The sequence below is a fragment of the Epinephelus moara genome, chromosome 5 (assembly GCF_006386435.1).
Source record: "Epinephelus moara isolate mb chromosome 5, YSFRI_EMoa_1.0, whole genome shotgun sequence".
NCBI lineage: Eukaryota > Metazoa > Chordata > Actinopteri > Perciformes > Serranidae > Epinephelus > Epinephelus moara.
The window spans coordinates 5,929,224-5,954,443 of NC_065510.1; the positions used below are offsets into that span (position 1 = coordinate 5,929,224).

At 41.2% G+C, this 25,220-nt stretch overlaps 1 protein-coding gene across 2 annotated transcripts; it reads right to left on the reverse strand.

Annotated features, from left to right (window-relative positions):
• Nucleotides 1–1,103: 1,103 nt before the first annotated feature.
• Nucleotides 1,104–23,269, reverse strand: LOC126391049 (E3 ubiquitin/ISG15 ligase TRIM25-like). 2 transcript variants are annotated; one of them, XM_050045637.1, is made up of 9 exons: nt 21,976–23,268; nt 19,820–19,915; nt 16,224–16,304; nt 14,010–14,162; nt 10,600–10,759; nt 10,345–10,383; nt 7,552–7,623; nt 5,306–5,383; nt 1,104–4,736 (listed from the first exon to the last, which is right to left on the reverse strand). In XM_050045637.1, exons 1-9 carry the CDS (start codon nt 22,576–22,578, stop codon nt 4,177–4,179), a joined length of 1,842 nt encoding a protein of 613 aa, XP_049901594.1. In that variant the 5' UTR covers nt 22,579–23,268; the 3' UTR covers nt 1,104–4,176. The 2 variants fall into 2 exon arrangements, with proteins under 2 accessions (XP_049901594.1, XP_049901595.1); XM_050045638.1 differs by lacking the exon at nt 7,552–7,623 and having other exon boundaries at nt 21,976–23,269.
• Nucleotides 23,270–25,220: the final 1,951 nt, after the last annotated feature.

A 25,220-nucleotide genomic window follows, 5' to 3' on the forward strand; every position in this document is an offset into this window, starting at 1 on the left:
AAAATGATGAGACATTTCTCAAAATGACTTTGTAACTCAAAATAATGACGTAGTATCTTAAAATGAGAAATTGTCTCAAAAAGACTTGGTATCTCCAAATGGACATGCACAGCACCTTTCTAGTATTTTGACCACTCAAAATTTGTTAACACTAGCTACTTGTGACAATCACACACAGGTGGCTGAAGCTACCATACAGTTTTTAAACATTCAAACACACTCACACAATTTGAGACTCACCTGAGGATTCTTTGCCTGGATTCTGGAGAGCTGGGGACTGAGCTGCTGATCTTTCACTTGGTGGAAACTTTGTACCCCCAAGCTACCTCCTGAGCCACAGACTCTTTGTACTTAGTTAAATAATGACTTGGTGTCTCCAAATAATCATAAACCTTGAAAATAATGAGCTAGTATCTCAAAATAACGAAATACTTTCGTAAAATAATGACTTATCTCAAAATATCGACATAAAATTTCAAAATAATGAGAAACAGTACTATCTCATTATTTTGAGATAAACACAACTTTACACGGCTGATTATAGCATTGTGAAATCAGTTGTGTAAAGTGCTGTAGTAGGCTCCCAAAAATTAAAATTCTGTCACCCATTGGGCAGAATAGCTTCTCAGTTTCTTAAAATGTAAGATGGCAAAAACGGAGACTGTGAAAAGAATAAATTTTTGTAACAATGGATGGTCTAAACTGATTTTCCTTACATATGGGTTGAACTATACGATTGAAATTAATGGAAAAATTAAACATATTAAAACAGTTAAAACCTTAACTACACCTTAAAAAAATGCATTTTTTTAATTTAAGTAATAAAAACCTAAAATTGGGAAATGCAAGCGAAACACTGTCTTGGTTTTTTTTTATGAGAAGGGGAATCATGTAGTTATTATTGAACAAAAAGAAGTACGAGAAACTGTACATCGTGCTACCAGTCACTGGTTGTACGCTGCCACAACTTTAACTTAGTGCCTAACAAAGGTGATATTTATCTGTGATAACCACCCACTCCAGTTTAAATCCTTGTTACCGTGTTCTAATGTTTCCAACATAAAACAGTCTCACACTGCCAGTTCAGACCTCCATGGATCAGTTTATTGTGAGCCGAGGTGGAATGAACTCAGACACTCAGACAATTACAACATATTTTATAGTCACATCGAGGAACTGAAGCACAGTAAGTAAACGGGAGGAGAAAAGGCTACAAGATGAAATATTACAGAACAGCAGTTCATGTTACAGTCTGACAGCTTGTGGAATAATGCACTTCAAGGCAAAATAAAAAAGTGTTTCTTGCTTTGGATTGACCTGCCAGATACGATCAGGTTGGTGGAATTGCATGTGTTGTAACTTTAAAGGTATAGAGTAGCATAGATGTAATACCTTCAAGGTTGTTGGATATGTCTGATACGTTTTCTGTCACTGTTCTAATAAAGGTTAAAGTTAATAATTAGATTCTATGGACCTGCGTGATGTTTTTGTGTCTTTGGAATGTGAATAGTTGATTTACATTTCACAAATAGTTTGGTTTAAAGGCCTCACACAGTGCTCGGTCAAGTTATTATCACAATCCTTTGAAATAGCACCATTCAAAAACAAAAAATCAATGAGGCAAAAAACAATCTCATAATCCAAGAAAAACTGTGGCTACAGTGTGGTATCCATTCAGATGGAAGAAGATGTCAGTCACACTCTTAGGGAATATGTTACAGGGCAAGATTCAGTCATCCAAGTCATGGTATTCTTAAGTGCTATATCGTAGGTAACTGGACTTGCTTGAGTTTCTTGAAGACGTTTCCCCTCTCATCCAAGACGCTTCTTCAGTTCTGGTCACCCACCTACAACGCAGTCTTGGTCGTCCCTCCCCAGACGACTTAACACTCTTAACGCTCACCTGGTAGAACGAGCACCCCATATTCAAAGGTTATGACCTTGCTGCAGAGGTGGTGGGTTCAATTCCAACCCACTACCCTTTGATGCATGTCAGCCCCTCCCTCTTTCACACTTTCCTATTCAATAAGGCAAAAAGCCAAAATAATAATCTTTTAAAAAAAAATCACAATGCTACAATCGAAGGGAAACAGTGGCAGACTTCGTTAAATGTTTCAAGTTCTTGTCCTGATATGTTTCCTCTTATTTGATGTTCTCTTATCAGTGTGAACAGTTTAAAGTTGCAAGTCATATTTTCTCAGATCTGACCTTGACTGAATGGATCAGAGGTAATATTAACTTGATTAGATATGTTTGGATATGAGATAATAGTAGGATTGGATTTTTTTGGAAGCATGCGATATACATGTCTGTTAATGCAGCACTTTGTGACGGTAAGTAGATTTGAAACCACATTTTAGCCAGGTTGTGGTGGCTTCCGTGGCTCGCCTCACACAGCATTAGCATGGTGGAGATGGAAAATGTCGTACCTTTTAAAACATCACTTTAAAATATGTAATAATTTATTGTTACTGAATATTAGTTACATACTGACACAGATATGATAGTCCTTGGAAGGAAAAAAATCATATTGTGAATGTAGCGTTAAAGGAGTAGTTTCACATGTTGGTAATTCGGCTTCGCTTTCTTGCCAAGTGGCAGCGATCTTCTCTTTAAACCTTAAATAAACATCTCGACCATGTAGTGAACTCTTTCAATTCATGGTATTCTACCTTAAAGACAGATCCGCAATGTGGTGTACAAAAACTCGCCCACATGAAAGGAAATGACCTTAAAAACATGACCTAAAGGAAAACATCTGCTACAGTATGGCCTTGACTTAATCTGAAGCTGAGGTCACTTGTGCAGGTAATGTGTTCATCATGAAAAACTAAGAGAGGTTTCCCATGTCACATGGCAGTGATGTTGATGCAGAAAAAAATCTACTGCTGTGAGTATTCAAGTAGCCGCAGGTACTCAATATTCAGCCTGTCATTGTAGAGTTAAATAAAAAAAAAATCCCATAAAATGTATTTACAACATTTTTCAGTACAAAGAAAACAATGTTAAACACAAATACTTTTTAGTATATTTGTATTGTTGATTCAGACCATAGATTGTATATATAGATGGACAACACATCTCCCACTGAACAAAAATGAAGCCAAAATATCCCAGACATGGCCGCTGCCATCTTGCCCTGGGGATGTAATTTGGAGCCAGTACAGTACAGTCTGCACAGTAGCAATCTCCACAGTATTGAGTTCCCGCCTATTCACTCATCCAACCAATCACAAGCGGCGGCATCAATTGCATTTTTATGGCATCAAATAACTAATTAAAACCAAACTTATCAGAGAAATGAACCTTTGAACACACTGCAGCAACAGAACTACCTAAAATTACAGAAACCATCTTTGGGAAAAATTTATTTGACATATACCTTAAGCTTTTAGTTTGGCTCATGTCCTGTCTGTTAACATAGAGATTATGTCCTATACTGCAGCCAGCCACCAGGGGGAGATCAAGATGTTTTGGCTTCACTTTTAGGGAGCTCTTGTGTCATCCATCTTTATCATACAGTATAAAACATATCAGCCCACATACTTTTTTTTTTGATTAAAAAAAAATAATTCAAACCATAACAGAGTGGATTGTTTAAACATGTTTTTATCCAACACAGCATTTCTTCACTCATCTGTATTGACTAGACCTTTTTCAGTGTAAACACTGACATATCCCAGCAGGAAAAACACAAGTGTAAATGATGATAAAATGAATAATGGTTGAACCCAAGAAACATCCCGAACAAACCAAAATAAGAAAATAATAAGAAAATACAGGCAGAGGGCAGGTTCTCTGCAGATACAGACATCGCCACACTAGCGGGTCACAAGTGATGATTGAGATGGTTTACCTTTGTGTATATATTGTTTTTTAGGGAAAATCTTGCATAGTATGCCTTTCATGTTATCATTAACACCTGTGCTTTTCCTACCATGTCAAGTCATAAGTGCGCTGTGAAAAGTGCATATTGTGAATGTTTAAATGACAGTGTGCCCAACAGGGATCCAAAAAGACTACTTAACATTCAAAGGGAAAAACACAGAAAAACCTGTTATTCAAGAGAGACACAGAAGAAGAGACTATGCAGAAAGACATGTAGGAAAAAGAAAAGCATTCCTGACTGTGATGCTTCCTCCACACCGGCAAACCCTTCAGTTGTATGTGTTAGTGTTAGGGTGGGTGTGCATTTCCTCCCTGCCCCTCATGAGGACAGATGAGCAAGGTGGAGTCCAGGTCGAGGCGGAAGGCCGGGTACAGCGGCTGAGAGAACGGACAACGAAAGGTGTGCAGGAGCACCACTGTGTCCGACACGCTGTAGAAGGACAGCGCTCCTTTCTGGCGCTCCAGGAACACGCCGATTCTGGGGCATGGCGGTGCAGCCACCGTGGTCTTGCGGTTGTCATGCCAGGCAGCGTATCCGGCATGTGTACACCTCAGTCGCCAAGAGTTCTCGTTGCGCCCCAGAAGGCAGGGTTTACCGCCACCTTTGCGTCCGATACCTCTGTAGGTGACGCCGATGTCAACCCATCCCCCGCCCCTCCACTCCACCTCCCAGTAGCTGGCACCACCAAACTGGCCTTCCCTGCACAGGACCTGGGCCACTGAATCGAAGCGCTGCTGGTCCGGGGGGTAGGATTGGGGCTCCTCGCCACAGTGCGCACCCTGGGGCCCCTGCAGGAGGACCAGGGTAGGGTGGGCTGTGTCGGGGTCCAAGGATAGACGACATGAAACTGGAGGGAAGGAAACCAAAAGAGAAGTAAGTAAGTAAGTTCCTCTTTCTCCTCTCTACCATAAAGTATTTCCCAACATCCAGAGTTGAGTGGGACACAGACCGACCAACAGATGTGTTATGCACCCTAATCCTCCTCGGACCAAATCAATTATTAATGCCTAACAAGGGTGATGGCACGCTGTCATCCTGTCAGCAGGCTTGTTTCTGTCGGGACAAGACACTGCTTTTAATGACGGACGTGGGTGTCATAAATACAGTATGATTGCCATCCATTATTGATGGGGATCCATACTGGGCTCTCAGATTTCCCAGCAGGACTCTCATTATCTGGTGAACTCGAAGCATGGCGAGAAGAAAGAGAAAAGGATGGAAAAGGAGGAAAGAAAGAAAGGAGGAAGAGGAGGAGACAGATGGGGAATGACATGCGGGATGGTCATAGTGAATAGGTGCACTGGAGGGAGAGAAGAGAAAGGTTGCAGAGAGGAAGGGAAGGAGAAACAAAGGAATGTAGTGATGAGGTGGAGAGTTGGAGAAGCAGAGGGGATGGAGGATAGATGTGGTACTTACACCTGAGGAAAGCTCCCCTCATCCTCTGATCAGCTGGCTGCAGAGACAAAGAGGACAGAGGGAACGACACCGGCATCGCTGATAGGAGACACAAAAAAAACAGAGAGATGGATGTTTAATTCTTTTGTCCATATTATGGAAATAAATGGAAAGAACTGAACAGGAGTGAGAGGGTGTCAATGAGGGAGAGACAGCAATAAGAGAAGAGGTGAAATAAAAGTAAAGGTGGAGAAAAAAGAATGTGGGTATACAATATTGATTAGGGCCATTGTAGGTACAAAAAATGAAATACAGACCCAGGTGAGTGGGGTAATATTCCAAGAAAGAATTCTGAGATTAAAGTTGTAAATTCACCAGAAAAAAAATGGATATTCTCTGAGATTATGAAGTCATAAATTTAGGAGTATAACAAACCAAATGCTTCTCTTTGCAAGGATTGATCAACCTCATCATTCAACACAACACTGAATGACAGTTGTTTGGACGTCAGATCAAGCAACCCGGTCTCACACCCGACTATAAATACTGGTGCAGTGGTAAGCATTGGCATTGCTGCCTCACAGCAAGAGGGTTCCTGGTCCGAACCCAGGAGCCCCTCTGTGCAGAGGTTACATGTTCTCCCAGTGTCAGTGTGGGTTTTCTTTGGCTACTCCGGCTTCCTCCCACAGTCCAAAGACATGCAGGTTAATTGGTGACTCTAAATTGTCCGTAGGTGTGAATGTGAGTGTGAATGGTTGTCTGTCTCTATGTGTCAGCCCTGTGATAGTCTGGCAACCTGTCCAGGGTGTACCCCACCTCGTGCCCAATGTAAGCTAGGACAGGCTCCAGCCCCCCGCGACCACCAACAGGATAAGTGGTTACAGAAAATTAATGAATGGACCCATTTAACGAGAAGTAACTGTATATTTCCTGTGAAAATGGAAGTTTATTTTGAAAAGAGACGATGAAAGCGTAAACTGACACGCTGTCCCTGCACATCCAAAACTGACGCAGGAGGGGTACCTAGGGCGCCATTTTTTGACACGTGGGCAAACTGACCAAGTGTTGGTATTTGACGAGTTGTAAGTGAGAATGTGTTGAATCAAGGCGTCCTGTTATGGCTCGCGACAGTCCAAAAATAAAAGTTGTGCTGACATCCAGGACGTTATCTGGCCATCAGCTGGACATCCTTCCTGAGTGTCCATACAACATCCAAATATGACGTTAATGCAAACGGGCCTATTCAGCTATTCTTCTTGAGTTTATGCAGTGTGCATTCAGCAGCTTTATATGTTCTAAAAACTCAAAACAAGTCAACTGAGTCTTAAAATTATTTTAAGTCAACACTGACTCACACAGGACACAGAACCCAGTCTCCTGAGTGAAAGTCCTGTGCTTGACCCATTCATCCACAACTGTTTCCTCCCTATCTGGACTTCGCCACTCTTTATAATACTCCACCTAACTTTCTGGCAGTAAATTTGTCAGGTTTTTTTTGTAAATTTAACCACTTTAATTACAGAGAATGTCTATGATTTCTTTCTAGTAAATTTAAGACTTTAATCTTGGAAAAATCATATTTTTTTCCCCTTGGAATATTACCTTCCTCCACAGCTCCATATTTTATTTTTTACCTACAATGATCCTAATACGCCACCATATAAGTGAGACAGAAATGGCAATTAAAAAACACGAGCAATATGTCAGTGGCAAAACAGGAAAGAACAAGCACAGCCAGAGAACCCACACAGAGAGAAGCACCTAAGAAATAATGATGACATAAAAATATGATTATTCAGTGATGACACCTTGTAAACAAATACAACTTTGCCAAGCATTTGTACATGTTGCATTAGCCCTAAACAATAAAGTCACTACATGCAGAATAGGTATGTGAGTTACATCTTTTAAATGATTGTGGTGGCATACATTTATGTTTGTGGGAAAATATATGTGTCGCTTTTAACCCATTCATCTCACATTCTTGACACTCCCGTCAGATGGAGCCAAAGTATGGAAACCTACACAGAGTGGCTTGATAATAAAAGGAGTAGTTCAGAATTTGGTGAAATACACTTTTGATCTCTGCAAGAAAGTGAATAAGCGTGTTTCCAAACAAATGCCAAGGTATTCCCTTCAGAGTGATAGATTTGCTAAATTAGCCTGCTGGTTAGTTAGCATGATAACAAAGCCAAAAACAGCTGTTTGTTTGAGTTAAAGCGTTAGTTCACCAAATATTAACCAAAACCCCGACAATCAACACTTACCCCCAGTGGTTTGTTGCCCTGCAGATAGTGTTGGATGTACTTGCTGTGGTTTGGAGTTCTCCGCACTGCCACCTCCCCAGTACAATAGACATGCATGGTATTTGATATATTTTCAAAGAACTCAACAGTGCCAAGAATAACAAAACAAAATCAGCAATGCCCCAGTTAGACTGGAAAATCCACAGACGTAGCTGAGGAGAGTTTTCATTGTCATCGAAATTCTTCCATAAAGCTAATTCATTTTAAACTTAAATAGTTGGACTGAGTCTGATTGTTTGGTATGATAAAAAATAGCAGCACACACAGCTCCAAATCTTAAACACTGTATCGGGTGTATGGTTGTGGCAGACATCGAATCAAACACTCACAGATCAATAGTCTTATTTATTGTGGGCAAAAACAAATGTGTTTCAGCTAGAAGCGACAATCTGTGTAAAACAAAAATTGAGCATAGTTCGGGGAGGACACGATGGTAAACTCAGCTCACATCCCAGCTACATCAGCTGATCTCAAACAGTCCAATCAACTGATGGAGCAGCTGATTGATGGAAGGGAGTCAGCTGATAGATCACATGATTCCTTTCTATGCAACCAACTGGCAAATCTCATTCAGGGCGCCCTATTTAAACTGCTCTGGCCTGCCTACTGTTGCTGCTTCCTCTGCAAGCCGCTTTGCAACCTGCCTCCACTCCAGTTCCTCCTTTTCATGTTGTGTCTGACTTATCAATGTCATTTCTGTTTGCCATTGATGCTGCTCTGTTCTTTTACGGGGGGTCTTTGTTGCTGCTCTCCCTGCCTTAGGGGGCGATCGCACAGAAATGAGATGCTAGAGATGCGGACACTTCAAAGACGCTTGAAACGCTGGAAGCGTTTATTCAATGCGCGCTAGCTACTGCCGTCTGACGCTCAAAAAGTTGAAAATATTTTAACTTTTCAGCGTCTAAAAAGAAGCGTCTACAAAAACGTGCGTCTAAAAAGACGCTGGAAAAACAGCCGTCTAAAAAGATGCTTAAACGCCGGTCAGACGCGCCGTATCATAGGAAAACAATGGTTTTACTGGCATCGCGTTTCTAACGTTTCATCTCGGTGTGATCGCTCCCTTAGGCTTTCCATGTAGGCGCATGGAAGGGCAGGAAGGTTTGCTCTCTCTCTCCCTTAAGGCTTTCCATGTAGGCGCATGGAAGGGCAGGGAGGTTTGCTCTCTCTCCCTTAAGGCTTTCCACATAGGTGCATGGATGGGCAGAAAGGTGGGCTCTGTCTGTCTTGAGGCTTTCCATGTAAGCACGTGGAAGGGTGAAGAGGTGTACTCTCTCCGCCTTTACAGCAGCAAAACAGGCTGCAATGCTACAGTCTACGCTGCGATGTAACCACTTGTGCAATTGTACACCCTCAATTTACGCCCCCGTAAGTGTCTGACAACATTACGAAAAGCACGCTACAGAAATAGACCTTTCTGTTACAGAGTAAGATCCTTTTTGTTCAGCCAGAAACATCCCCAAAATTGCTACTTCCAAACCCACCATACTGCATTTAAATAAACAGTATTCTTATCAACATAAAACACACTTTATTCAAAGTCAACAGAAACCAAATAAAACTCACAAAAGCCATCTTAGTTTGTCTTTCCACTGTTCCAGCAATCACCAACTCTGGTTTGATTAAAATAAACCCTTAAATCACCCCGTTAGATGTGAAAACATTGTGGCTCTATACATGCTAAAATTACTGTTTATTTAAATGGAGTCTGGTGGGTCTGGCAATAGCAAATTTGGGGCTGTTTCAGGTTAAACAAAAAGGATCTTAAAGGACTATCTCTGTAGGGATCCTTTTCACAATGTTGTCAGACACTTGGAATAATAATCTGAGCCCGGTAGCGACAAAAACAAGTACTATTAGTGGACGTAGATTGACTGACTGATTGAATTGATTTCAAAAACAGTAGTCTCCATTAGTCACTTAGACACAATGACATGTGGGTCAACATTAATATTTCCCAGTGTCTGAGAAGGACATAAAAGCAGAGATATAGTAACTCATAATTACTAGATAAAGTGGCTAATTTTTTTCTTTTGTGGATGCAATGCTCTTCCGTAAAGATAATGAATACATATAACTGAATGCTCAAGACTGGAAACACATACCAGGAGACTATAAGACCTACAGAATCTAGAATACTAGATGAAGATGCGCATAAATATAAGACTATAATACAGAAAAAACCTTCATAATGTACCTACTTTCACACTGTGTTTGACCTCTACTTAGGAAAAATAGAAATAAAATGAATGTATGCTTACAACTCTCCAAAGTGCACTAATGAATGCTGTAGGAATTGAGGGTTCAAAGTACCTCCTCATTAGGAGAGGCCATTTCTGGGTGGGTTATTCAAGGATGGAACCCACAATGCAATTATGTCATCCCTTTTCTCAATTGCCATTTCTCCTGTTTTGTCTCACACTGATGATGGCTTCCAGCTTTTTGGCCACAATAAAGAAGAGGACTATTTATCCGCGAGTGCTGGTGTTTTGCTCGTTTCTGGTTTGATTGCTTCCAATTAAACTAAACTGAACTGATTAGACCGGAGCAGAGCTGGATGTGAGCCAGAGTGTGTTGTATCAGACATCGCCCTGTCCTCTTCAGCATGAATAATTAACACGTCCACTGTCCCTCGCAGTGTTAAATGTCATGTCAAAACCTTCAGCCTGGTAGAAATGGGTCACCTCAGACCTGACACTGACACAGAGGGTGTGTGTGTGTGTGTGTGCGTTTGCGTATCATGTTTCTCATGCTTACCTTTTGCACACTCTGCACCAGACACGTAGTTTTCGTTAACTGGAAGAAAAGGTTACAACAGTGTGAAACTGTGTGAGACATTTGACATATTGAATGCATAAATCTACTTTATATGCTGAGTTTGTTTAAATGCTTAAACTTTAAATCTGCCCGAGGAGCTAGTGTCTGCATGTTTGAGTATTTAGTATATTTTTTAGCATTCAGTACATCACATCATCCTCAGTCTGTCCTCCTGCCTGTAGGTCATAGCTGTACCTGCGCGGCTGATCTTGTCCACCTCCTCCCTGCAGACCTCCTCCATGCGGCTGCGGAGGTGGCACAGCGCTCTTCTGGCGCCGCTGAAACCCTCTGTGGGCAGGCTGAGGGCTCTAGAGTGCCGACCGGTGGTGAGAGGGACGCATAGCAGGGGAGCCGCCTGGGTCGATATGGAGAGAGTGAGTGGAAAATACAGCCTGGCGTAGCATCCACACCCCGCCCGCCCTCCTCCTTAATTCCTTGTACAATTGAATTTGAAAATAGCACTTAAGCGGATGCTGTCTTTTTTTTTCCACTGGTCACTGCTGACTCATTCTTTCCTCTCATCTGTTCTTCCTCTCCATCCCTCATCTACAGGCTGATCTCTTTGGGCAGTATGCACTTTGGTGACTTCTTATGGCCTCCAGGATGCATTAGATGTAATGGATGAATATCAAATGCAAGAATCGCTAATATGCAGCAGTGGAGGAAGTAAGGCAAAGTAACCTGTAGGTGGATTTAATTTGCAGTGGGAGCCAGGCATCCATCTTGACACACATTTTACAAACAACACAGACAACAGAAAGACAATATAAAAGTACCCAGGCGCCAATAATCACTAAAATAATTTAATAAAAGTTGTCTCTATTGCATTTCTTAAACGTTGCTACTACTACAATAGCATTTGTTACTTCTAGGCTGGACTACTGCAATTTCTAGGTTGCTCCTATAAGTCTCTACAGACCCTCCAGCTGATCCAGAATGCTGTGGCAGGTGCACTGACAGGAACTCGGACAACAGATCTAATTTCTCCTGTTTTCTGCACTGGTTCCCTGTAAAACCCAGAATCAAATTATAAACCCTTCTCTTCGACTTCAAAGCTCTTCATGTTCAGGCACTGTCATATCTTAGAGAGCTCATAGTACCCTACTGTAACACTAGACCACTGTGCTCCAAGAATGCAGGGTAACTTGTGGATCCTAGAGCTTTCAGAAGTAGATCAGGAGCCAGAGCCTTCAGCTATCAGGCTCCTCTTCTGTGGAACCATCCTCCAGTTTTGGTCCAGGAGGCAGACACCGTCTCCACATTTATTAGCAGCCTTAAGACTTTCCTCTTTGATAAAGATTATAGTTAGGGCTGGCTCAGGCTTGCCTTGAACCAGCCCCTAGTTAAGCTGCTACATAGGACTTTCCCTTGATGCACTAAAGCCCTGTTTCCAGCAAACACTTTTGGTATGGTACCCTTGGAACCTTAAGTAACCCTTCAAACATGGTACCAAGACTCTAGGTCCATTTACGTTTCTACCCCAAACAGTACTCTTGAATGTGGGAGGGGTTGTTGTCACTCACTGCTCCATCCAGCACTCTCTCTATGGCATGATTAAAAATAACTGGTTTGTGCATTGAGTCCTCCTCAAGCAAGTGCAGGGGTTTAAGGTTGCCATAGCCCACAGGAATGAAGCTCTGTGACACTTTTTTCCCCCCTCCAAGTAAGGATTAGAATATATGCAGTTCACATGATCCGGTTGAAGTTAATATGTATTTTTAAATGCTTGAAGATCCACTCATTAATAAAAGTGTACGTCATCCAAGAGAGACGATAAAAACTAATGGAATGGTCAAAGTTGTCACAGTGAAATTTAAGGTGCATTGATGGATTCACGTCATCAACTCATGCACTGAGTAACATTACAAGTAAACGTTCCACCTTAAAAGTCACCAGCAGTCGGCCCTGTGAATTAAGTTATTTTTTCTCAGTCTACAGCTGCTGCTACAGGCAGCAAAACATCCTTTCATTTTATAGTTATCGTTTACCAATATATGTAGAACTTGCTACGATATGAACAGTGGTTACATGAGCCTCAAAACCAGACACAACTCTGAGCAGAGTGACCGTCCTCTACTGACCAATCAACAGACTGCAGTGTTCACAGCTCCACCTTTTAGTACCAGATCTGTGTGCTAGGTACCCCAACGGTGGGGGGACCAAACATGGGGACGGTATGGAACAGTTCCATTGGTACCATCCACAACTTTTCACAATGGAAACTGAAAAAAAGCGTACTGAACTGAACCGTACTGCTTGGTGGAAACATTGCTCCTCCATTCTCTTTCTCTTTACTAACTTCCCCACAGTCTGTGCTTCTCACCTCACAGGTTTCTTGGATTGTGGTTGTTCCTGCTTAACACCCACTACTACTGATAATATCATTAGTCATACTTCTGTTATCACAAGTGCTATTATTGCTACTATTAAAACTATTCCATTAAACACTGCCACTGTCGGTATCATTAGTCGTATTTTTATTATCATTACTTCTATTATTGCTACTAGTGAAAGTACTCCATTATATCCACTGCTATAATTATTACTGGTCATATCTCTGCTATTATTACAGCTATTAATGTGATTATTGTTGTTGCTGTGCATCTCTGTGTCCCTCTCGCCGTCTTCCCTTCAACCCAAACGGCAGAGGCAGATGGTCACCCAAAACAGCATCTTGGTTCTGCAGGTGGTGTCTGCCTCTTAAAAAGAAGCTTATCCTTGCCACTGTTGCATAGTGTGCTTGCTCTTGGAGGGAATTTGTTTGACTCGTTGGGTCTCTGTAAATTAAGAGTATGGTCTAGACCTGCTTTATCTATACCTTGGTACTATTAACCAATGTCCACAAAGAAGAAGCTGAAATCACTTTCAACCAAGCTGGTTATCCACTGTGCCCTGGTGTACAGGGACTCTGGGTTCAGCTGTGACTCACCAATCAGACCATTCAATAATCTGATTCAGAGTTTCTGCTTTTTAAAGATAGGTTTCCAAACCATGTCACAGACGAAAAAGATACAACTGATTCAATAAAAGCACGATAAAACGATGTCACAATGGTTTGTTGTACTCAGATCCTTACTACACATCCGAAACCTCAGAGTTATTTTTGACAACAACCTCTCTTTCGAAAAACATGGCAATCAAATCACCAGAACTGCCTTCTTCCACCTAAAACAACATCATAGCTCGTCTCCGCCCATCGCTCTCCCCTCTGCTGCCAAAATCCATGCCTTCATCACATTCAGAATCGACTACTGTAACAGCATTCTTAATGGTTCATCATCCAAAGTCCTAAATAACTTCAAATACATCCAGAACTCTGCTGCCCGAACCTCCACTGGCTTTCTGTCCCTATCTCAGAATCATACAGCATTACTCGGTTTCCACTGCTGAAGAGTTACTTGTTTTGGGACAGCAAACCTATCAAGAGTACGGAGCATTGGCGTTCTGATGTGTGCTGCCAACTTGATGTAGCGTTGTGTTTAAACGTGGTTGTTTCCTCCATTAGCCCTTCATTCTCCCCCTTTTTTCACCACTGTGAAGTTATTCTTGTTCCTGGGTCTTTACTCCCTTTCCCCCCTTGCATCCTCCCTCTTTCTCCACCTCACCTGTAGGAAATGGGCATTGTCCTCCGTGTGCAGGAGCTGACTGATCTCCTTGTCTCTCTTCCTCAGCTCCTCCAGGTCTTTCTCCAGCATCTCTATGTCTCGTTCGGCCCTCCCAACCACCGCCCGCTCCTTCGCCTCCAGCCTCGCTCGGACCTATGGCACACAAACAGATGTTCTAATCGAAAGAGTCACAATACATTTTTGATCTTCTGCTACGTTATGAACCATCCAAACCTCTCAGGTCATCTAGTGTGCTATGTGTCCCAAGAGTCAAAACTAAACATTTAGAGGCAGTGTTAAATGTTTTATGCACCATACATCTAGAATAAGCTCTCAGACAACTGCACATTCACTGCAACTCTTAGTTCTTTTAAATCAAGGCTGAAGACTTTTCTGTTTGCCTCTGCCTTTTATTGAATCAAACAATCATTAATTTCTTACACTGTACAAGGACTTTCATCCTTTTACTTTATTTTCTATTTCAGCTCGTTTTTTCCATTCTCTTGGCTCATTAATGGCTGTTTTAATTGTACTTAAATGTCCTTCTACAAAGCGTTAATTTGCACTTTGTCTGGATACTTTTGGTGTTTCATGTAAAGGACTGTGAACTGCCCTGTTCCTGGCGTGTGCTTCATAAATAAATTTGCCTTACCTTGACCTTGTCAAAGTGCCTTATGTACCATGAGTGTGGCATGGGTGTAAGAACCAAGTTGTTCAGACCCACAGAAATGATACAGAAGACTGAACAGGATTTCTGTTAAACTGGTATCAACAAGTGTATTGAACTGATCTGCGCAACTCAGATCGCAACTGCTAGAGTTCAATAGTACTTTTACAGCTACTGCTACAACTGATACTTTAAAAGCAGAACTACAATTAGTGGTACTATTTTTACTTCGACAGCTTCTAAGGCTACTTTATCTACTCTTCTGAGTTCTACTGGTACTTCTACTGATTTCTAAGAGAATCACTGCTGCTATTACTAGCACTCCAATTTCCACAGGCCTTGAGTGGTATCAAGGTATTACAGTATACTGGGGTATTTAAAAATCATGAAGGTACTTTCAGTACTGTGCAAAGTACAGATGCACCTCTTCCTGTGAAACCAATACGGAGATGCTGTATTGACGGGATGTATTGTAATACACAATATCCGCCACCAGGGGTCAGTCTCTACTGGTGGAACTGCCAGCTGAGCTGAGAAAGATGCTGACTGCAAGTGGTGGGGATAACATTACAGGACTAGTAAAAAAGAAAGATGCCTCTGCCCGTGTTTGGGAGTATTGTCACATATAACTTTATCTTGAGATGGATTCTTTCAAGTACAAAAGTAGCTTTTTAGCAACATGATTTTATTCAACCCATCATCTCTGTTTAGCCCACTGATGTGTTGGTATCCAGTGCAGCAACAAGTGTCATCGAGTCCTCCAGCAAGAGGAGTGCTTATTTCCTATCTGTTCATGAGTTTATGGGCCACACGTAGTTAAACCTGCAAGACTTATCTAAGAATGCTAATTGTATATTAGACACACAGCATTGCAGGCTGGACAATGACATCCATGCTACAATCAGTGCGTTAACATGACATTGAGATAATCGATTTATTGTGTTAGTCCGACTAAAATCAGACCTTTAAAACATGTTAGTCCGACTGAAATTGTACTAAATCGAATTTCTCAAAGTCTGACTAACACATCCAGTCGAAAATGTCGAAAACATTAAATGCGTATCAGAAGAAGAAGCCAGTAACAACATGGTGAAGTCTATACCCAGAGCTGTTCATTTTTGGACGGACAAAATGTACAGAGCTGTTAAGTTGTCACCATGGTACCAGTTTGCTGCTAGCTAACCGTAGCTAACTTGTTTGTTGATTGTTTGGTCTGTGACGTAATGGGTCAACCAGAAAAAGGTCCAATATTGACAAGGTGAAAGGGGGCATATCGTAGCAGATTCGGACATATTTTGGTCAGTAAATCAATGCCCCTCCTGTGCTTGTATACTGGGTATATTGGACAGGAGTCCTGAACTACTGAAGTATTGAATAGCTTCTATCGCCAGTAGCTCAAGTTTTACATTTTCTTATTTTATTTATTTATTTATTTGTAACACAAATATGTTCATGTTCAGTATACCCCAGTGGAATTACAAGAAGGCCCAAGCCCAAGTGCTACATTGGTAACCTTACAGCTGATACTTCTCGCCCTTGCTCCTCACCTCTGCTTTGGTTTTCTCCAGGCGGAGTGCCATGTCTGCAAACAGAGCTTCACTGTCCTCCAAAACAGCCGACGCTGACACCTGAAACACGCACACACACAGTCAGACAATGGAAAACAGGAGTAGTTAAAGTAGAACAAAGCAAAGACTTAAAGACACAATGAAGCAGAGGGTTCAAACTTCTAGAATCCTGTCACTTTCTAAGAAATGGTGAATCTTTAATGGCAACCTCATCTGCCACAGAAAAACTTGAATCCACTGATGCTTCTCAACTGAATCTCGTCAATGATGTGTAACAGTTTGACAGCTTAGAAAGTTGTGTTATGACCCATTACAAAATCCTCCAACAGGAATCATATAGATAAAGTGAGTGAAGTTGGCATTTCGTTGTATCCTATGTTTTATGTTTCCAAAACTTTTTATCAACTAAGCCAATCAGTTCTCAGCTTTGAGACTTTATTTCTTCAAAAAAATCCAATAGCTTTTAACATGATTTATTTACCCTAAGAGACAACTTTATCAGCCAGTAAAGGAATACTTAATCCTTGAGTTTATTAATTTTCATCGGACACTGCTGATATGTTGTTTCCCACATAACTATATAAGTAAGTATATGAGTAAAACAAAACCATTACATTAAGATTCTCTGAGATTTTACGCCACAACAATATTTTTCTCCAACCTTCGGTGCTCTTTATCTATTTTCAGACCAAATAATGACGAGGGTGCAGAGTGTGCTGCCAAACTGTATTTTTAGCAGGACTAAAAAAACCTCAGAAAAGGAATTCAGGCCGTCCTGGGACCATGCAACTCTCTACACCAAACAAAACAAACAAAGCAAGAAAGTCTCAGTGCACATTTCACATAGCTGTGCTCAGAAATAAACCTCCACCATCTAAGCAGTGGAAAAGACGACAAACTGATATCCCAGATCTGATTAAAGGCTGATTTTGAGCTTATTTTCAAGTGAGCTAATACAGCAGCCTCCCAGTTTGCCAGGAGCTGGTTGGATGCAGATGATGCTCAGGGGAGGGAGGAGAAAAGGCTTTCCTGGAAGACCGAAGGAGTGGCATAGAAACTGGAACTTAAATTAGCTTTGCAGTGGAAACTGATACAACAGCTCCTGTGAGGCGGAGTGTTTGTGTGTGTGAGGAGCGTGTGTGTGTGTGTGTGTGTGCGTGTGTGTGAGTGAGAGCGAGAGAGAGATAGAGGCGAGTGTGTGAGCCTGATGTCACCGTGGAGGCTGTGTGTGTTGTGTAAATGTCAAGTCGAGTCTATTTATGTAACTCTTTATCTCATGTGCTTTACATAGCACATGCCATGCTACACTGCTCTGTATATTACATCATGTTAACCTGGCTGCACGACTGGCATGAATTACTTGGCTTAATGTTGAGATCACAGTCATTGATCACAATTATTAATCAATCCCTGGCAGCAAAATACTGCAGCTGGAGACAACTGTTGCATACTACTGTATACTTATTCAACCTATAATATATAATAAGTAATATTAACTGCACCTGAAATGCACCTTACTGAAATGCACAAATCTTTTAATCAAAATGTGCACGTTTCAAAAGAATGGTCTGTTAAAAACGAAAGAAATGTTACTTTGAGAAAATCCTTGGCATTAGTGACCCCTCTCCCTTACTCCTGAATTGGTTCCTTTCAGGGCTCTTTGAACCTCAGTGCCATCTAGCAAATCATCTTGTGTTTCCACCAGTTTTGAGTTGGACCATTGTTATTTTGCAATGCACAACAAAAGTAGCGGTAGTAGCAGCGACTCGAGATGGCAGACTGCATTGTTACTCGCAAGTTTTTGTCCTGTTATTACATGTCTTTTTTAATCCAAAAAACAAGCATGGACCAAATATTAATGCGTCCACTGCAAGCTCTTTATTTCTGATGATTTCTTACTTAACTTCTAAACTGTTGCCTTCTCCATTCTCTCTTTCCAACCTGTAGAATATGACAGACCCACTGCTGTCGCCACAGTTCACACTGCAGGTCGGTCAAGAAAACCCTGTTATTTTTTGGTTCTAGCTAGGAACCAAGTTTTCGGGTTCTGAACCAATTTATTTTTTTTCCAAATGCTCCAAATGGTTCAAAATTAGGTGCCGGAACTGGAGTGGAAAAGATGTTGTGTTCACACCAAAAGCAATGCAAATTTTCGAATTTTCACAACGCATTACTAGCACAAGCTTGAATGCGACAATATTTTGTGTTGACTCGCTCCACATGCGCGAATAACTCATGTCATTAGCGTGTGAAATTGCTGAATCAATGAATGAACTTCCGCCGGTACATCCTTGCTGATTGGCTACCGCTGAAATCAGTCGCTGAGGTTCAGGTTTTATAACTCTGGCAAATAAAGCATATGATGCAAAATTGCACTATTCGCTTCATTAGCGCCGCTTAATTTGCGTATTTTGTGTCAAACGCGTCACATCCATCACGCCTCCTGGCAGGAATTCATGTGTAATTGTGCCTTTAGCTGCAATATTTTCAGAGACAATTATCGTACCATGAAAATCTCATACCGTTTCAACCCTATATTCTTTAAGATGCAGCTGCCTTTGTTTTAACAAAAACTGACACTGACATATCCACTCAGACAGTATTTTGGCGTGTTGTCTTGCCCTGGCTGAATTCGTGTCGCTACAGGGTGCTAAGCGAAGGTCTGTCTCTGCTGAGCCGCCGCTGTGAAATGTATGACTGAAACACAGCATGTGTGGCCTTGGTGTTGTGATGAGTGCCAGCTGTTTATTTACGTTAGTAGACTCCATTTCTTAGCTCAGGTTAGCTGATGCTGCACACTGTTAGCGCTGTAGCGTTACTTTACAACCTGTTCATCCACTGGCAATAAAAAGCAATTAATACATATATCAGGTTACGTACAGTACCTTTAAGTATAAGTAATCACCTAAGGGAAGAAGAGAACGGTGAATGGTCAGTTTACTTGTGGATGAGAGGCCTTTTATTTAATGCACAAGCAGCAACTCTAAATGCTGCATAGAAGTTTACGTTTGTTTAACAGAATGCCTTAAAAATATTACAGATTTGATATGAAGCAAATATTTGAAATTACAAATTACAAAAATGTATTTGTGCATTGGTGTTCTCATTGTCTGTCTCAATTCTCTCTAAAATGGATAACTAAAAAATCTGTAAACAGAGCCTCTACAAGATGCAGCTGTCTGTGCTTTAACAAAAACCAGGAGAAGAGAACACATACACACATGTTCCCATTTTCATGCTGACTTCCTGTCTCCTCTAGAATTGATTTTAAAATGTAATTACTAGTTTACGAGGCTCTTAGTCGACTGTCTCTCCCTCTGTAGTTGCTTCTCTGGGTCAGCGAACACCACAGCATTAGATGCATCAACAGTTAAGACAAATTAAGTACAGAGAGGCTGCTTTCTGTTACTATGGATCAACTATGGAATAACCTGCCTTTAAATCTGCGTCATACAATATCTGCTGATTCCTTTAAGAAATATCTTAAGACCTGCCTACTTGATCTTTTAATGTAACTTACTGAAATGTAATTCATGTGTTTTAATTTTGTGTGTGTGTGTGTGTGTGTGTGTCACCTTGAGGGACTCCAAGCTTTGTTGAAACTCCTCCAACTCTCTCTCTCCGCTGCGTGTCCTCCCCTGAACGATCCTCTGACACTCCTGGAGCTGCAGCTGATAGCCGATAAACCATTAGCAACATTCTCTAAAATTAATGTTTGTCCACTCAGTGAGAGCTGTAGACATTTTATCCATTAAAAGTTGTGTTGTGGTTCATATTGTAAGAACAGAATTATTAAAATACTGTAAGTACAATCTAGTGTTAATATCTTAACTTAATGATTATAGATTTAGTCTGAAGTGTGGCAAAACATGTTGCAAGATATACACTTAAATATCTTCTGCGTCTTCTACCATTTTTATTGCTTTTGCTACTGTTTGATTTGGTCTTGATTTCCTTTGTTGTTTGTTTTGTTATTTGTTGCCTTTTAGACACACACTGTCCAATCACTACAAGTGAACTGTAGGGCTTGTCAACAGCAGTCAAACTGACTCAGACGCAGCTCATTTGGGACTGTTCTTTACTTATCAGAGGTGGCTGAGGTGTGACTTTGTTTCAACCCACCACAAAGCTACAAATATTTTTCCTTCAGCCTCTCTGAGTGAGTGGCAGAAAACGCATGAACCTCCCTCCACCATGAATTAGTTATTAGATTTGTAAAACTAACCCTGTGATGTTTGCAGGTTAAAAAGGTAAATTTTAAAGTTGAAAAAAAGCCATTTTTCACGCCTGTCGTGCATGCTGGTTAGTTTGTGCAGACGGTTTATTTTTGGCCAGATTTTAACTGAGATGTAGAATTTATTTTTGATGAAATATCACTATTATAAGCTCAGATTTGGTTATATTATGTTTGTTGCACATTGTGTTCAAGGACCGTAAGAAATTTAAAGATCCAATGATAATTTCTGTTTTTACAGTTTCTGCCTGTGATTCTGCATTTTTTTTTTTTACATGCCTTCCAAACAAAGGCCAATTGTTTTCACACATTTTCTTTCAATTTTTAAAGAAAATGCATGAGTTTGGAAGGCATTTTTTCTTTAAAATTCAGAGTACAATAAATTCAAAATACAGACACAGAATCGTTAGATTTTCAAATTCCTGACGGTCCTACGTCACATTATGTGAGACCAACACTTCCATCAGAAAAAAAGAAGAACAAAAAATGAATCTTAACTTATATCAGTGACATTTCCTCAAAATCCCTTTATTCTACGTCTTATTTAAAATTTGGCCAAAAATAAACTGTTTGCATCAACTAACCAGCATGCACCACAAGAGTGAAAGACTGAGTTTTTTTCAGCTTTAAGATTTCATCTTAAACTTTTCACTTTTAACTTTCAAACACCAAAGGCAAAGTTTTAAAATTCTAATAATTAGGGGTGGGAATCACCAGAGGATCAACGATATAATATTATCTCTATACTTAAGTCCCAATACAATATTATTGCCATTTTAGATACGTTCCGATATGCTGGGTATTGCGATAAAATATACTGTGATATATTGGGATTTATTACCTTTTTCAACTGTAAATTATGTTCCCAAAGGAAAACTTTGTCAGCATGTGTTTTATTTTGCGTTTTCAGTCTGTTCATGTCACTTCAGCTATTTTTTTTTTTTTTTGCAGCAAAATGTATACAGTGGACTGAAAAACAATTATTATTCTACTAGGCTACCTAAGTTTTAAGTTGTATTTGTTATATTAATAATTTGGATAATAAAAAATCAATCCTTGGCACTGTGTGACGATACAATATTGGCACGCAAAAATATCGTGATACTGTGCTGTATCAATTTTTTATCCCCAACCCTACCAATAGCTAATTCATAGTGGAGGGAGGGTCGTGCATTTTAGGCACTTAGGCAGGGTCAAGGAAAAATATTTGTAGTTTGGTGAGGTGAAGAAAACAAACAAACAAAACAAAGTCACACCTCAGCCACCCCATTCATCTGATGAGTAATGAACAGTCCCTTATCTGAATTCACACTAAGTGTAAAGAGTTTGAGATGAAATTCATCTGTGCATCTCTGACAAAGAAAACTGTGTCTACCCATATTTTAAGAGTCTGATTCTTTCCTCTACTGGAGAGAATTTGGGAACCAGTGGAATCAACTTGGTGTCTGGGAGTCTACATGTGTATATTATCATGAAACCTAAAGTATGTGTCAGTACCTGTCTCCTGGTCCTCTGAGCGTCCGCACTGTGCACCTCCTCCTGGTCCGCCTCGCACAGCAGGCAGTCCCCGCTCCACTCCACCGCGGCCTCCGCCTCGGAGCCGCTCCCCGCGGGCTCCAGACCCAGGCGGTGCTGTGCGCACAGCCGCTCCGCCAGACACTCCACCGCGGCCACCAGCTTGTGTCGCCGCAGCGTGCCAACCTCCCGGTGCGGCAGGACGTGGAGCTCGCAGAAGGACGCGAGACAAACCAGGCACGACTTGACCGCCCTCAGCTTGCTCTCCGCCGGGCAGAAGTCGCACGGCACTTCCCCGACTCCCCCCAGGTACAGCTCCGGCGGCGCCGTGACCATCTCGCTCAGCTTGAGTTTGTCGACGACCTCGGCGAGCACCGTGTTCCGCCGCAGCACCGGCCGAGGGCTGAACGTCTCCCGGCACTGGGGGCAGCTGAACTGGCCCGATTCCGCCTGGTCCCAGTAGTTGTTGATGCACGACATGCAGTAGGTGTGTCCGCAGGGGGTTGACACTGGGTCCTTGAGGATGTCCAGGCAGACGGGACACCTGAACTGGCTCTCCGTCACCGAGATATTCGCCTGGGCCATGTCCGGTGGGATCTGCTCTGACTTCGGATGATTTCCGACCCGCCTGTTGACTCCGCTCCTGTTGATGCTGGAGTCTGACTCCCGGTGTGTTGTTGTGAGGCGGAGGGGAGGGGTCCTAACCCTTCCGCAATGTCACCCAGCTGATGCCTGAGCTCACTCTGCCCTCGGTGCTGTCTTACAGGCATTGAAGGCTTTAAAGGATCAGTTCACCCAAACTACAGAGACATAGCCTACATGTTCTCACAATTTTTTTGGTTTTTATTTTTCCAAGAGATACTGCTCATATCTGTCTCTGATATTTCTGCATCCACAACAGTACATGAAGGTTTTTACTTTTTAATTTTTTCATAGCAGCATCTGCTCTTGTTTTTTTAAATTAACAAGATTATTATCTCTGTTATAATAAAACTTTTCACTGAAAAAAAGTTTTCATTTGTCTGAATTAACTTGATAATAATCTTGTTAATTCACAAAAACAACTGAATTCTATTGGTCAGTGTCTCAGAGCTGGATGCAGTTTGTGAGTGTGGTCACATGGACCCCTAGTGGCAACATGCTGCAACTCCTACAAGCATTTAGGAACTACATTTGCCAGCATCTACATAAGGTGAATTGACTTCACCTGTCACTCATGCCACTAATGCAAATCAGTGATACTGTTTATCCCTTTGAGGAGGGTAAATATAATCTGTTGAAGGAAAAAATAAATCATTTTGAATAGGACCCTGTTGCTGCAGCTTCATTCCAACACAGATGCAGATCTGAACTTTATCAGCCTGATCACCTTCATGTGTGTACACTACAGCTGAGAATACAGGGATGAATCTATGACCAATCCTACAATTTAAGCAACAATAAATGGACAATAAACTTATTATGATGTATCAAAATTGCTGACACACACACTGTACTATATGTTATAGTAAATACATCTATTTTTCTATCTTCATACACAGTATTTTTGTTATTGCACGATGCACTTGTGTAGAGAGACGATGTTTGAGAATCAAAGACTATAATGCAGCTGTTTGTAGAAAGTTGAAAGCCACAGGATGATAGTGTGAGAGTGTGAGGTTGAATACAGTCTGACACTATGCAAGAGTTTATAACGCCCTCTGTTGACCATAGTAAAAATTACTTCTCACTCTCACAAGGAAAAAGTAAAACCTCCAGTGTTGTAGTTGTTATCGCGCTGATTTATGATAAAGTGATAATTTATAAGATACATTTGGTTTTAATTAGTTATTTGATGCTATAAAAAGAAGAAGAAGAAGATATACTTTATTAATCCCCAAGGGGAAATTAAATGTTTTTTTCACTCCGTTGTCATATACACACAGGCCTGAAATACACACACACACATATGCACAGAATGAGGGGGCTGCCTTGGACAGGTGCCCTGAGAAGTTGAGGGTTCAGTGCCTTGCTCAAGGGCACCCCGCCAGCTACAAGTCCACGCTCCATACTAAAAAAAAAACCCAACAAAAAAAGGTGTGACATCTAGAATGTGAGCTCTGTGTGTCAATCCGTGTGCTCGCCATCAGTGGTGCTGCTCGTGATTGGGTCGGACTGGTGTATGGGCCATCGCTAGTGTGCAGACTCTGGCTCCAAAAGTGCAAGATGGCAGTGCACGTGTCTGGGATATTTTGGCTTCATTTTTGTATAGTGGGAGGAAGTGGAGACACGCTGTCCTTCTTTATATACAGTCACTGGTTATTACAACAAAACTAGAAAAGCACTCAGAGAGTGCAGACCTCTGCCAAGTAGGTGATATTCCCTCCCCCTCTGCATCAGATTTTGCAGCCTGCATCACAATTGGGTTATTTGCATCACTATCATTATTAGGTTTTATACCATGGTCTGGGTGAATACTAAATTCTGATTGGCTGCAGGGTGTCAGTTAAAAGGTGTTATAGGACAGCTAAAAAGACGTTCCGGTCAAATTGCCTGATGACAGGTTCTAAATTATTGCGCTGGCTCAACTGCTAGTTTGTAACCATAGCAACGAGACTCAGAGCAGAGGCAATGGATTACAACAGGCATCATGAGTGATTTTATCATTTCATTTTAATTTATTTGGTGAATTTGATCATTTTGATGACATATATGCCTTCACTATGGAGACACTGTGGTGTATTTATTTTGTTTTTATTTTGTACCAACACAGAATATAATATGTTTTTTTGTATTTTTCACTTTCTTTTTTCCAACACAGAACATTAATTTCAACTTTAGAATTACAACATTTAGCAACTGCATTAACATTTGCTTTCCGGCCACCAGATGGCGGTATTTTCACTGTCTTTAGAAATTGGAATTGCTGCTGAGGCTGTCAGACGATAGACTTTATTTATTATTTTATCCACTTTTCTTCAACCGATCACCACCAAATCATCTGTTCCTTGTCCCATTATCCACCTTTCCTGAAAATTTCATCAAAATCCGTTCATAACTTTTTGAGTTATTTTGCAGACAAACAAACAAACAAACAGACAAACAAACAGACCAATGCCGGCGAAAACATAACCTCCTTGGCAGAGGTATTAACTGTCTGAGTGGTTCCTCTTAGAGCTGCACTGATTAAAGGGACACTGCACCAAATGTACGTGTCAGTTACCCTGGAAATCCAGAGTTCTTACGAG